The 14,367-nt window shown below is 39.9% G+C and overlaps 1 protein-coding gene across 1 annotated transcript in view; it reads left to right on the top strand.

Annotated features, from left to right (window-relative positions):
- Nucleotides 1-11,390: 11,390 nt before the first annotated feature.
- SLC9A4 (solute carrier family 9 member A4) overlaps nt 11,391-14,367 on the top strand; it is a 67,095-nt gene continuing 64,118 nt past the window's right edge. Inside the window, exon 1 of the mRNA XM_055328759.1 lies at nt 11,391-11,646. Within this exon, the coding sequence (XP_055184734.1) occupies nt 11,391-11,646 (256 nt within the window). The remainder of the gene's footprint in view (nt 11,647-14,367) is intronic.

The following is a 14,367-nucleotide window of genomic DNA, read 5'->3' as shown; positions in this document are numbered from 1 at the left end:
CAGAGGTATTTGCAACTTACTCTGATAGGAGCTCTCTCTCTCTCACTCTCTTTTTTTAAAGATTGTATTTATTTGAGAGAGAGAAGAAGGGAGGGGCAGAGGGAGAGGGAGAGGGTGAGGGAGAAGCAGACTCCCCACTGCGTAGGGAGTCCAATGCTGGGCTCGATCCCAGGACCCCGAGATCATGACCTGAGCTGAAAGCAAACTCTCAACTGACTGAGCCACCCAGGCACCCCCGACAGGAGCTCTTTTTAACTTTCCCAAACCTGTCTTTTTCCCTTCTCTTAAAATTAACTAAATGATTCTTCTCTTTTGTTGGGTAAGCAGAATATAGACATTTCTCAAAGGGACTCAATTACACCAGAATCACATCATTTAACATATTTCTCAGTAGAATGAGATCCAGTTTGAGTGTGTAGATATGGGTACTCCATTGCAAGTGGACATAATGTTGTAAAAAGATCACATCCTCAGTCCTTTTCTTTTGTCACACACACACACACACACACAGTGTGTGTATGCACACCAACACTGAACTCAATGGAATGAAGCTGGCTGCCCCAGATGGAGCAAATGCAGACTATCTGTGGATGATTTCTCCAGCTTTCTAGTTTTCTATGGATCACAGAAACCAGTCACCTTCTCCACACAATAAGACTTATGTCAGAGTAAAAAGTAGTACCCGGCAAAGTAGCACCATTCTTGGTACCCCACTCATCTTGGTCCTCAGAGCTATGTCAATTATATCACAAGAAACTGCACTGACAGTTCATGACTTTTGTTTAAGGGCTTTACAAACCTTGCATGTTCTTAGTTCTCAAACCAAATTCAACTTTGGTTAGGACACAACACGAGTGGGGAGAAGGTGGAAATAATGTCTAGACCTCTAAATTCACCTTTGCCTTTGCTTTCTTGTGTCCCAGAAGTCCTTTCTTATTTCCCACAGAGAATATTTTAACTCTGAGTAAAATCTCTCTTACCTGGGTGGTTCTATAATGACTTTGGACTAAGAATCATGGGCACAAATTCATTTGACAACATTAAGACACAATCCCAAATGGATTAAAGACTTCATCATAGATGTTTACACCGTAAAATTTCTAGAAGAAAATAATAGGTTCTAAGCTCCTTGACATCAGTCTTGGCAATGATATTTTGGATTTGACTCCAAAAGAAAAGGCAACAAAAGCCAAAATAAAAATCTTCTGCACAGCAAAGAAAACCATCACCAAAATGAAAAGATAATGTACTGAATGGAAGAAAATATTTACAAAGCATCTGATAAATGGTTAGTATCCAAAGTACAGAGAGAGCTCACACAATTAAATAGCAAAACATACTAAACAATGCCATGAAAAATGGGCAGAGGATCCAAATAGACATTTTTCAAGAAGACATAGAGATGATCAACAGGTATACGAAAAGGTGCTCAACATCACTATTCACCAGGGGCATGCAAATCAAAACTACAATTTGATATCACTTTATACCTATTAGAATGATTATTGTCAGAAAGACAAGAAATAACAAGTGAGGATGTGGAAAAAGGGAAACTTTTGTGCACTGATGGTGGGAATGTAAATTGGTGCAGCCACTACAGAAAACAGCATGAAGATTCTTTTAAAAATTAAAGATAATACTCCAATATGATCCAGTAATTCCACTTCTGGGTATTTATATGAAAGAAATGAAAATGGTAACTCAAAAAAATATATGCACCCCATATTTACAGCAACATTATTTATAATAGAAGACATGGAGGAACCTAAGCGTCCATCCACACATGAATGGATAAATGTAGTGTGTACACAGACACACACATACATACACACACAGGAATACATTATTCATTCATAAAAAAGAAGTACATTTTGCCATTTGTGACAATATGGATGGACATTGAGGACATAATGCCAAGTGAAATAACTCAGAGAAAGATAAATATCATATAATCTCACTTATTTCTAAAATCTAAAATAAAAACATGAACTCATAGATGCAGAGAATAGATTATGATTGCCAGAGGTAGTGGTTGGGTGGGGGAGAGGCAAAAATGGGTGCAGGGTGCAGGTGGTCAAACGGTACAAACTTCTAGCTATGAAATAATGAGTCCTGGGGATGTAGTGGCTACAGTTAATAGTACTGCACTGTCATTTGAAAGTTGCTGAGAGAGTAAGTCTTAAAGATTACCATCACGAGAAAAAAGATTTGTAAGTATGTGTGCTGATGCGTACTAACTAGACTTAGTGTGGTGATCATTTGGGAATATATACTCAAATACCAATCGCTACATTGTGCACCTGAAAATAGTGAAATGCTATACATGAATTATATCTGAATAAGCAAAATAAATTTTAAAAAAGACATAATCCTCTCCAAGTTGCTTCAATTATCAAAAAGCTACCTCCCTGTAAGAGCCTTTCTCTTATATCTGAGCTGAGTGTTCGGTATATACCCCAGAAACAGGTCTGATCTTGTGGCTTTCAAGAGGGAATCGCGTTTGGGACTCTTCCAGAGTTGATGAAACAATTCAGCAGCCCCCTCTGTTTCTCTGAGCAGTGGAAAGTTGACTTTGGGGAGCAGGAACAGAGTTCAGCTCTCCTGTCCTGAAAGCAGGGTCAAAGCTCTTGACTTCACTCCAGCGTGGGATGCAGCCTTTCAATTTAGGGGTATCGTCTGCCAGAACTCCATCCAAGGCCATCCAGCTTAATTGCTAGCTATGGGCTTGGAAAGCAAATCATGTTTCTGGACAGCACTGGCCAGTTCTCTAGCTCTGCTTTCTTGTTCTTCTTCCTGGGGGGAAACAAAAAATACAAAGTTCAGCTATGAAAAAGTAACAGGAGCTCAGGGGCAAGCAGCTAATTCAGTCGGTCCCAAAAGTACTGCACAAATAATTTCTGGTAAAGTCAATTACTGCCAGACACTCTGGGAAGGAAGGAAGCAGGTGCTCATCATTTTGTTTGAAACCTGTTCTGGGAGAGAGTGGACTTTCTAACCATCATGCACGCAGGTACAGTGTAGGGAGTCAATGTCACCCTCGTTTATTTTGCAGCTTCTCTTAAGACAAAAAAAGTTGCCTTCGGGAAACAAAACTGAGGGTGAAAGGGAAGAGGACAAAGCCCCCAAAACTCTGCTTCCAGCTATGCACAGCTGGAGCCCTAGGGGAATGGATGATCCCTCTGCTGGGTGCAGCACCCTTAATTAGTCCCATGAGGGTGGACCGGATATGGTCACTTAAATTATAAGGGACCCACTGGGGAGAGGACAGCAGGTCATTCCTCCCCCACCACTGGACTGTGTGAGTAGATGGGTTTCCAAGGGCAGAGGACAAGGATAGCAAGGATTCTTGGCACCTGGCACCAAAGGCCAGAGCAGGCCATGTTTCTACTGCCCATACAGTTATTGGATAATTAGACCAAAAGCATGACACATTTCAGTAGCTTGCTGCTGACCTATAATTCCAGAATAATTCCTTTCATTCTTTGTCTTGCAAGTGAGAGCTGGTCTTTTTCCCTTTACCTTTAAAATCTCTTTCTATGTAGGAGTGCTTCAGTGGCTCAGTTGGTTAAGCATTTGGCTCTTGATTTCTGCTCAGGTCATGATCTCAGGATCATGGAGCCTGCTTTGGATTCTCTGTCCCTCTCTCTGCCCTTCCCCTACTCTCTCTGTCTCTCTCTGTCTTTCTCTCTCCCTCTCTGACAAAACAAAAAAACAAAAAAATAACTCTTTCTATGTACACCAATGGATAGGTAAGTATCCAGTGCCCTACAGTACCCTGAAACTTTCTCAATTGATCTTTCTCAAGGAATTAAATAGGGATCCCTGGGTGGTGCAGCGGTTTAGCACCTGCCTTTGGCCCAGGGCGCGATCCTGGAGACCCGGGATCGAATCCCACGTCGGGCTCCCGGTGCATGGAGCCTGCTTCTCCCTCTGCCTGTGTCTCTGCCTCTCTCTCTCTCTGTGTGTGTGTGTGACTATCATAAATAAATAAAAAAAATAAAAAAAAGGAATTAAATAAACTGATAATTATCATGTGGATTGTATTACAATGTAAACACACATAAGGAAGAATTTGTTTCAACCGAACAATGAGGATATAATTAAAAGGCTCCTTCTTATCAATTGCCAGGACTCTTCCTAAATGTCTCATCTTCTCAGTTCTAGTCTGGGAAACCTGCACAATGCAAAATGTGTTCTTGAAACATCAGAGGGCATGTATCTGAGAGTAGAGTTGCTGAGTCATGTGGTAATACTGTGTTTCACATTTTGAGAAGTCCAAACTGACTCATTTTAGATTTCCAGTAGCATTTTACATTCCTACTATATATCCTTGCCAGCTTTGGCAACATTAGTTATTACATTTCTTCCCCTATTCCTCTTTCTTCTTATTATCATTACTATTTAGCCATTTTAGCAAGTATGAAATGACATCTCATTGTGGTTTTGAATCATCTCTCCCTTTGACTAATAGTATCGGGCCTCTTTCCATGTACTTATTGGCCATTTATGTACAATTTTTGAAGAAATGCCTTTTCAGATCCTTTGTCCATTTTTTTAATTGGGTTATTTATCTTTTCATTATTGGGCCGTAAGAGCTCTTTATACATTCAGGATACAAGTCCCTTATCAGACATGTGAGTTACAAGAATTTTTTCCCATTCTGTGAATTGACCTTATCACTTCCTTGATAGTATAGTTTGGAGCACAAGGTTTTTATTCTGATGAAATCCAGTTTATCTGTTTTTTTTTCTTTTGTTCATTGTGGCTTTGGGATGTGTATATAAGAAAGTTTTGCCTAATTCAAGATCATTAAAATTTATTATTTATTCCTGTTTTTTTTTTTTTTTGTAGTTTGAGGTTTAGCTCTTACCTTAGTCCATACTCCATTTTGAATTAACTTTTAAGTATGGTATAAGGATGGAGTATGTCTTCCTTCTTCTGCTTGTTGATATAAGGTTTTCTAGCACCATGTGTTGAAAAAGTTATTTTTTTTATTTTTTAAAGATTTATTATCTATCTATTTGAGAGAGAGGAGTGAGCACACAGAGGGAGAGGAAGAAGTAGACTCCCCACTGAGCTGGGATTCCCAATGCGGGGCTCAATCCCAGGACCCCAGGATCACAACCCGAGCCGGAGGCAGACGCCCAACAAACTGTGCCACCCAGGTGCCCCCCCAAAAGTTATTTTTTACCTATTGAATTGTGTTGGAACACTTGTCAGGAATCAATTGACAATAAATGAAAAGACTGATTTCTGTTTTCTCAGTTCTGCTCTACTTATCTGTATGTCCATTCTTAATGCCAATATCACATAATTTTGATTACTAAAGCTTTGTAAAGATTATTTTACAAAGATTTATTTATTTGAGAGAGAAAGAAAGAGAGAGTGACCAGGGGGAGTGGTAGAGGGGGAGAGAATACTCAAGCAGACTCTGCATGGAGCATGGAGCCTAACCAGGCCAATCTCGTGACCCTGAGATCATGACCTTAGCTGAGATCAAGAGTGAGACACTTAACTGACTGAGTCACCCAGGCACCCAAACTCTGCAGTAAGTTTTGAAATTGAGAAGTGTATGTCTTCTAGCTTTGTTTTTTCTCATTTCAAGAATTTTTTTGGAGACGGGCTTTTATGGGCACATTCCATATAAATCTCAGGACCAGTTTGTCAATTTCTGAATAGAAAAAAAAGACACAGGATTTTGAAAGAGATTGTGTTGAATCTGTAGATCATTTTGGGGGAATATTCCCATCTTAACAATATTAAGTCTTTTGATCCATGAACAAGGATATCTTTCCACTTATTTAAGTCTTCTTTAACTGCTTTCAACATTGTGTTTTTTTGGAACACAAGTTTCACATTGCTTTTGTTAAGATCATTTCTAAGAAATTTAGCTTTTGATGCTATTAATTTCATTTTGGTATTGTCATTGTTACTGTAAAATACAGTTTGTTATTGTATACTGATGTCATATCCTGCAAGTTTACTGAAGTTACTTATTAGATCTAAGGGTATTTTATTCAATTATTTAGGATTTCCTATATATAAAAAGACATGTCATGTAAATACAGATGGTTTTACTTTTCCCCTTCCAATCTGTACATCTTTTACCTATTTTTCTTGCCCATTGCCCTTGCTAGAACCTCCAGTAGAATGTTGAATATGAGCGGCAAAAGCAGACATCTTTGTCTTGTTCTTGATCTTATGGGAATGTATTTAATCTTCACCATTATGGATGATGGTGGCTGTGGATGGATTTTTTTATAGATTGCCTTCTTCATGTTGAGGAAGTTCCCTTCCATTCCTACACTGTTGAGTATTCTTAAAATGAAGGGTTATTAGGGATCCCTGGGTGGCGCAGCGGTTTGGCGCCTGCTTTTGGCCCAGGGCGCGATCCTGGAGACCCGGGATTGAATCCCACATCGGGCTTCCGGTGCATGGAGCCTGCTTCTCCCTCTGCCTGTGTCTCTGCCTCTCTCTCTCTCTGTGACTATCATAAATAAATAAAAATTAAAAAAAAATTAAAAAAAAATGAAGGGTTATTAAATTTTGTTAAATAGCTCTTCTCAGTCTATTGAAATAGCCTGTGGTTTTGTCCTTTATTCTTTTGATATGATGTTATCCTAAATGACATGTGGATGGTTAGCTTGCTTTGTATTCCTGGGACAAATCCCATTTGTTATAGAGAAGTTTATAATGACTATGTTTTCTTGATAAATTGGCCCTTTTATTTTTATAAAATAAAATATTTTTGTCTTAACATCTATTTTGTCTGTTATTTGTATAGCCATTCCAGCTTTCTTACCTTATTCCTTACGATATCCTTTCTCCATCCTTTTATTTTTAATCTACCTGTGTCTTTTTTGAAAGATTTTATTTATTTATTTGACAAAAAGAGAGAGCACGAGCAAGGCAGGCAGTGGGGGGGGGGGCAGGATCCCCACTGAGCAGGAGCCTGATGTGGGGTTCAATGCCAGGACCCTGAGATCATGACCTGAGCTTTAGGCAGACACTTAATGGATTGAGTCACTCAGGTGCAGTGCCCCCCTCCACCCCCCACCCCCTAAACTACTTGTATCTTTAAATCTAAAAGTATATGTTCAGGGCACCTGGGTGGCTCAGTTGGTTGCACCACCAACTCTTGGTTTCAGCTCTGGTCATGATATCAGGGTCATGAGGTCAAGCCCCATGTCAGATTCCATGCTCAGCAGGGAGTTGGCTTGAGATTCTCTCCCTCTCCCTCTGCCCTTCCCGCCACTTGCTCTAAAATAAAAAAAAAAAATAAAAAATAAAAATAAATATTAAATAAATAAACAAATCTTTGTTTTTTAATATTTTCTGGAAATAGTATATGGTCTTCCATTTTGGTTGTTGTTAAAAACTAAATATTTTAACATCTGGTAGCAATTCTTGTTACTGATTCCTCCCCTTCCTCCAACACCAGGTGTTACTGTGGTTTGGTTGTCTGTTTGTTTGTTTAGTGAATTGGATGGACTATTTCAGTAAAGTCCATTTCCCTATGCAGACTTTAACCATACAATCTTGGGTATACTCATAGCCCCCCTGACTTCTTCCTCTCTCACCTGGGATGACAGTGCCTTGAATAGGGTTCTCTTTGGCTCTTTCACGGATCTCCTTATTAAGCTTCTAGCTGGTCTGTTGTCTCTATTAACATTATACTTAGCTGTTAGCTTCCAGTAATTGCTAGCTGATTGATCCATTGTGTTGAACAGGCCTTAAATTGCTCAGCAAGTCTGCTCTAAAATAAAGTCAGGCCCTTTTCAGGGTAATCTTTGCGGCCAGGCTTTGACACTTCTCTGACCCTATGATGATTTTTTTTTTAAGATTTTCGTTTTTTAAAAAATATTTTATTTATTTATTCATGAGAGACACAGAGAGGAATAGAGAGAGAGGCAGAGACACAGGCAGAGGGAGAAGCAGACTCCCTGCAGGGGGCCCGACGTGGGACTCAATCAGATCCCAGGACCCCAGTATCACACCCTGAGACGAAGGCAGATGTTCAATCACTGACCCACCCAGGTGCCCCTTTTCTTATCTGTTTCTTTCCCTAGTTCTTCCGTAATGCTTCTAAGTAATCTACCTTTCACATGTTGGTGTCAGGGAGCTACTGGCCCTTCTTACTTGTGCTCTACCTAAATCTTCCTTGGGCTTGAGCTTCCCTACATTTTGTTACAAGTAAAGTCAGTTCCCTGAGAAATAACTTGAGGAGTTCTTTGTTCTATGGCCTGCCTTCCCCTTTAACAGAACCTCTGTTCCAATACCCTGGAAAGGGACAGGGATAGCAACTGCTACTACATAAATGAGCTGCTGGACAGGGGCAGTAACTCTGTCTTCTTGGCTTATCTTCCCTGGTGTGGAAACTCAGCTCTGTAAGTGGGGGTGAGAGTGACTGGGGCCCAGTGTTCTTGGCCCACCATGCTTGGGGTAGAATTTCAAGCCTATGAGTGAGTGGGGCTGTATAGGTGAAGGGATCTCTTGGTCATACTTGTAGGCAATACAGCTCATATAATACTTTGCTTGGGGAATGGGGGGAGGGGTGATACTGATGACAAATACTGATATTCTGACTTTCTAAGTAGAATTTGTAGCCCTAAACTAAGATATGGGGTTAGAGGGATCCCCATCCTCTTGTCTGTGCCCAGCTGGAGTAGAGTTTTCCTTATACTGAACAGGAAGGTAGGGGCAGAAACAAGTCTGGCCATAGACTCTCACAGGCTTTACTAATATTTAGAAGACTGTCTTTAATTACTGTACGCCAATAGGACAATTTCTACAGACTGAATGGCTATTCCCTTTATTTTCAATAGTTCTTCCCAATTATGGTTGTCTCCCTAATACTAAAGAGGGTCTATGGAGTTCCCCACACTGCCATTCTGGAAGCATTTCTCCCTTGTTTCCTTTTTTCTCTTTCTTTGCTACCTTTGGTTTGCACCACTCACCTAAGCTTTGTCTCATACTGTTTTCTAGAGAATCAAGATTAAGAAGGCAGTATTAGGGGTGTCTGGGTGGCTCATTGGTTGAGCATCTGCCTTTGGCTCAGGTCGTGATCCCAGAGTCCTGGGATCAGTCTGGCATTGGGCTCCTCGTAGGGAGCCTGCTTCTCCCTCTGCCTGTTTCTCTGCCTCTCTCTGTGTGTCTCTCATGAATAAATAAATAAAATCTTTTTTTTTAAAGGGAAGGCAAAAAATAAAAATACAAATAAAAAAATTAAAAAGGGAAGGTAATTTCAGAAAGAATATTTCAGGCAGCTGTGTGAAAGCAGTATTGCATGGATGGAGGTGGTGCCAAGGGTTGACAAGGGGGAACAGCAAATCTTAACCTGGAAGACAAGGTGGTTGACTGTTATAGAATTCAGGTTTTCCTCTCACTATCCCCTGATCTTGGCATCACTTCTCTGATAGTGATTGTACCCTCAGCTACCAGTTGAGTGTAAGGCAAAATCTTTGTTTCACAAAGATTTGAAATTTTAGAGCAGGAAAGGATACCGTATGGACAGCATCTTCATTTTATAGATGACAAAATTGAGGCTCAAAACAGGTAAAGTGACTTTCCTGGACTGAACCAGGTAATTAATGCCTGAGAACAGAGTTTTTCTGATTCTTACTTTTGGCCTTGGCATGGAGCACCATGGGAAATTCTCTCCCATTTCTCTTTAGAAAACAAAAGTAAAATAAAAGTGCAAATGAAAAGATAAAATATATATTCTAAAGAAGTTTTCCATTACAAGGCTATGCATGTCATCTTTTCTAAAAAAAACAAAATGAACCAATATGGTGACCTGCTTGCTATCAACATAATGGTCTCAGTTTAGTGACTAAATCAGATCTATCTTAGGGCCAAATTGTAAAGGAAAGAGGAAAAAAACCCATATGAGAGCTTTTAATCCTTGTCTTACTAAGATGTTGCATCTAGATGCTAGCCTCCCTCAACACCTCCTACCCCTGCTTCCCAGTGATCTTTGCTGAGCATGTGGTGGGGGGTGGGAGTCATCTACACTCACTAACATGAACCAAAAATATACATAAATCTTCCTGCACTTTGATATGGAAGAGGCATTGAGACTGTTTATGAATAATAATTCTCATTTTCTGTTGAGTACTATTCCTCATTGCAGCAGAGCTCTTAAAAACCAACATTTAAGTGCCAGTTAAATGCCAGATACTTTACTTGCTTTATCTCATTTAATGCTTCTAGCCAGTTGATGAAGATATCATCATCCCTTACAGATAAGGACGCTTTGAAAGGTATATAATCTGGTTAAGGCCACCTGGCCAGATATAGAAGAAACAGAAGTAGATAAACACTCTGTAGTACTGCTCTTTCTGAACAAATAGACCATAATAACAAAATTCTTTAAAATGAAAAACTTGCATGTGCCATGGAGGGTTTTTTTAAAAAAAAAAAAAAAAACTAGGTTGTAGATGTATTTCATGAAACTTGTTCTTTTGTTTGTTTTTTTTCCTGTATAAAGTTCATGGAAATCTAGAACTTTCTTTGAATTACTGCTCATGAGTTCAGTAATGTGTTACACCGCCTCCTCTTCCTTCCTAATTTGCAGAGACCGTATGATTCCAGGACCATCCTGACTGACACCTAGAGTCTGGCATCATTATTAATCGCTTTTCTCTGCTCTCGAAAATACCCTGTGTGGGTGGTAATGACAAGACCACCTTAGTCGTTCATCATTAAAGACCCCGAAGTGTCATATTGCAGCTGCCCACTAGGTGTCAGCAGAGTAACCCCCGGAAAACACTTCAAGGAAAGCATTTCATTACAAAAGTCCTATCAGAGCAAATAATTAAGTGTGGTGCAGGAGCTACCTGCAGCCTTGCCCATTCAAAACAAATGCGAGGCAGGGGGAGGAGAGAAGGAGCAGGTGCAGGCCAGGTAGCTCCTTTCTGAGACCTAGTGGAGAGGGAAGGACTCCCTTCCTCCTCGTCAGAAGGACTCCAGTGATATCTGGAATGAACACCGTGGTAGCCTTTTTAATTTTCACCCACAAGATGAAACCAGTATGCAGTGAAGTGAGGAAACAGCTTTGAACGAAGACATACCTTTCCCCTTCCTAAACTGTTCTTCAAATCATGATCGATCGGATGAAGGTCACACAGGTGACTTGGGCTTTAACGAGTCTACTGAATGACTGATGCATTTGAGCGAGAAGCTGAGTTGTCTGAACACAAATCCTTTAAAGGTGATTTGAAAACATCGACACGCACAACTCCATGACATGCTTGGACTCTTCTTGGAATGACCCACAGACTGTGCGTATATTACCTTTGACCCAGGTAGACGCCTCTGCTCTCTAGAAACCCTCCTCGACTGCGGATGTGTGGCACACAGTGACACAAGGGGTACGAGAAGCCCACAGGATGGGTTTTCAGATGCTCGTGCCTTTCAGTCCTTGGAACTGGTTGCTACTGCTGGTGGCCTTCAAGTGTTCTGAAGCATCTTCAGATTTGAACGAATCCACAAATTCCACTGCCCAGCATGAGCCTAATGTTCGGTTTGCTGCTGCCAGCTCAGAGGCAGATGAGAAGATATCTGTTTTTGAACTGGATTATGACTACGTGCAAATTCCTTATGAGGTCACCCTGTGGATACTTCTAGCATCCCTTGCAAAAATAGGTAAGTCCCCAAACACCTGCTTGTGGGAGTTGTTCTCCATGTGAGATAATGATGTGAAAATGCCTTGTAGGTGGTGAACTACATGGATTTTAACTGTCATTGCTATTACAACAAAAAAGAAAATATGGTCCTTTTAGTCAAGGGGAAGTCATAACTGCTTTTTTTATAAAGCCGTGTAATGCTTCAGGACTGTGCTTTGAAATTTGAGCATACTTTCTGGGTTCTGGGTTGCTTTGATTTCTTCTTATTTCAGGGTGACACCCATGTGACATTATTTGGCATGTAAAAATTTCAAGTTCTATGCATTAAGATACAGAATGAGGCAGGTAGACCTCAGAATGATGCCCATTGGACATTTCAGGAGCACATAATGATTCTTCTGTACAATATTCTTTCCTCATTCTTGACCATGTAAATGTGGGCTTCTTCAATGACTCCCATTGTTTATTCTTTAAAAGTGACATGTGCTCTTTGCAGAATGACAGAAAGCAAGGAACAGGACAATTAGAGGCTACTCTTAATGTTACTCAGTGGTGGGCTATGGGGGCATAGATGATAATGTGTCAGTAAGATACTGGTTTATGCCTGAGTCAAATGGCTCCAGTGCCCCACTGGTTTCCTTTGTGAAATAAAGAGAATTCAAATTCATAGATTAAATTCTAATCAGGGTTATTTGTGCCAAAACCTCAAATAATGGCTTATACTCTGTTATCATTTAATTCCTAACTCCACCCCTTGTCTCCTTAAAACCAGCTTATTCCAAAGTGAAAGACTGATACAGTTATCTCAATTATTAAGCTTAACATCTCCTTTGCCTTTGTTATGAACTTTGTTACTTGAGTGGACAAGTTGTCCTACTGGGATAGAATCTATGAGACATTTTGATGCTTATGTATAATTTCCCTCTAGCATGGGTGTGAAATGTGGGTTGAGCTACGGGACCTGGCAGTTAACTCCTTGGGATCAGGACTGTTGGCTCTGTCTACTCATCGAACTCCCTCCCCAGGGGTGACGGAGGTACTGGTGTATTTAATAGATGCTCCTTCCAAACTGCTATTCATTTTGAGCTAGGAAAGTATGAAGAGTGATGGGAGATTGTTAATTTGAAGAACTCCTGTGTGATTTGTCAAATCGTGAAATTACACAAAGGATTTCACATTATTTCTAAAAAGCCCTCATGTCGAAACGGCTTCCTAAGCGGATGACATTCTCAGTTCAGAGCTCGGGTTCTAGGACCTTCCGTACAACCACGTGGGCATCGATCATTCAAATGGTCTTGTGCGGATCTTGAGTTTTCCTTTGTGAACAATACTGTCCCCACCCACTCCTTCCCCCTTCATGGTAATGGGGGAAGTTGGTCTGCAAATGAAGGAACTAGAGCTGCCACTGACTAGCTGGTCACCATGTCTTTCTAAGTCTCCATGTGCCCAGCTATGAAATGATTTCTAAGGCCTCCTTTTGGTGCAAAGCAGGATTTCTTAGTGGCAAAGAGATTTACATTCTACGTCAGTAAACAGCCCAATGCAGAAAGGATTTTTTTTTCTTTTTTTATTTATTTTTTTAAATAAATTAATTTTTATTGGTGTTCAATTTACCAACATACAGAATAACACCCAGTGCTCATCCCGTCAAGTGTCCCCCTCAGTGCAGAAAGGATATATTTTATCTTTGTTTTATATTAGCATAAAACACAGATTGTTTTTTAGAGTATTGCATTGCCCAGACTCACCACATCTAGAAGTTCAGAGGATGGTAAGGACACTGTTGTTCACAAGACTATTGGCTTAAATGTTCTTGATTTTCATTTCGATGGACTTCAACATACTTTAGATAAAGAAAAAACTTCAGTAGGTTATTAGTTGGATCATGCTTATTCAAATACATTTTCCTATTTGCTAGTCATTAAGAACTCAGACTATTTCTGTACTGCACATGGAAAGAAGGCTACAGTTAGTGATTATTATTCCTCATGTGTCAAATACTGGGCTCATAGTTTTATACATGGTGGCTCATTTGTGTGGGGCAAGAGAAAAAGACTCAAAACTTTAACATGTAAGAAATCTATAAAGATTTCTTTAGATTCTATATTGTAAAAGTTGAATCAAAATATAATTAATATTCAGGATGCCTGGATGGCTCAGCGGTTAAGCTCTGCTTTCAGCTCAGGACGTGATCCTGGAGTTCGGGGATGGAGTCCCACATCGGGCTCCCCTGAGGAGAACCTGCTTCTCCCTCTGCCTGTGTCTCTGCTTCTCTCTCTGTGTGTGTCTCTCCTGAATAAATAAATAAAATCTTTAAAATACATATATAATTAATAATCATTACATTTAACATTCATTCTTTCATTCAGTCATTCTATCAAGACACATATATTGAATGCCCATACCACATGTGGGAATGACCATGGTTCCTGGCCTCAAGATATTTAATTTAATGGGGAAAAAAATGAATCTAGCACTGAATCTAGTAGGCACTCTGACACAAGAACATCACAACTTTCCTTCAATCCTTTTTATTTTTTTTTATTTTTATTTTTTTTCCTTCAATCCTTTTTAAAACAGCCAACTATGTGTATTAGAGAAGAATAATATTATAGAACAAAGACAACACAGAGTTGCCTCAGATTTTGTTGTTCATCTTTTATTTTAGTTCCACCTCTTGGCACATTGTAGAAGGGTGTTTCAAGAGTTATTGGGCAGAATGGAATCATAGGGCCATCTT

Source organism: Nyctereutes procyonoides, unplaced genomic scaffold (assembly GCF_905146905.1).
Source record: "Nyctereutes procyonoides isolate TBG_1078 unplaced genomic scaffold, NYPRO_anot_genome, whole genome shotgun sequence".
Classification (NCBI taxonomy): domain Eukaryota; kingdom Metazoa; phylum Chordata; class Mammalia; order Carnivora; family Canidae; genus Nyctereutes; species Nyctereutes procyonoides.
This window is presented reverse-complemented; position numbering and strand designations above follow the sequence as displayed.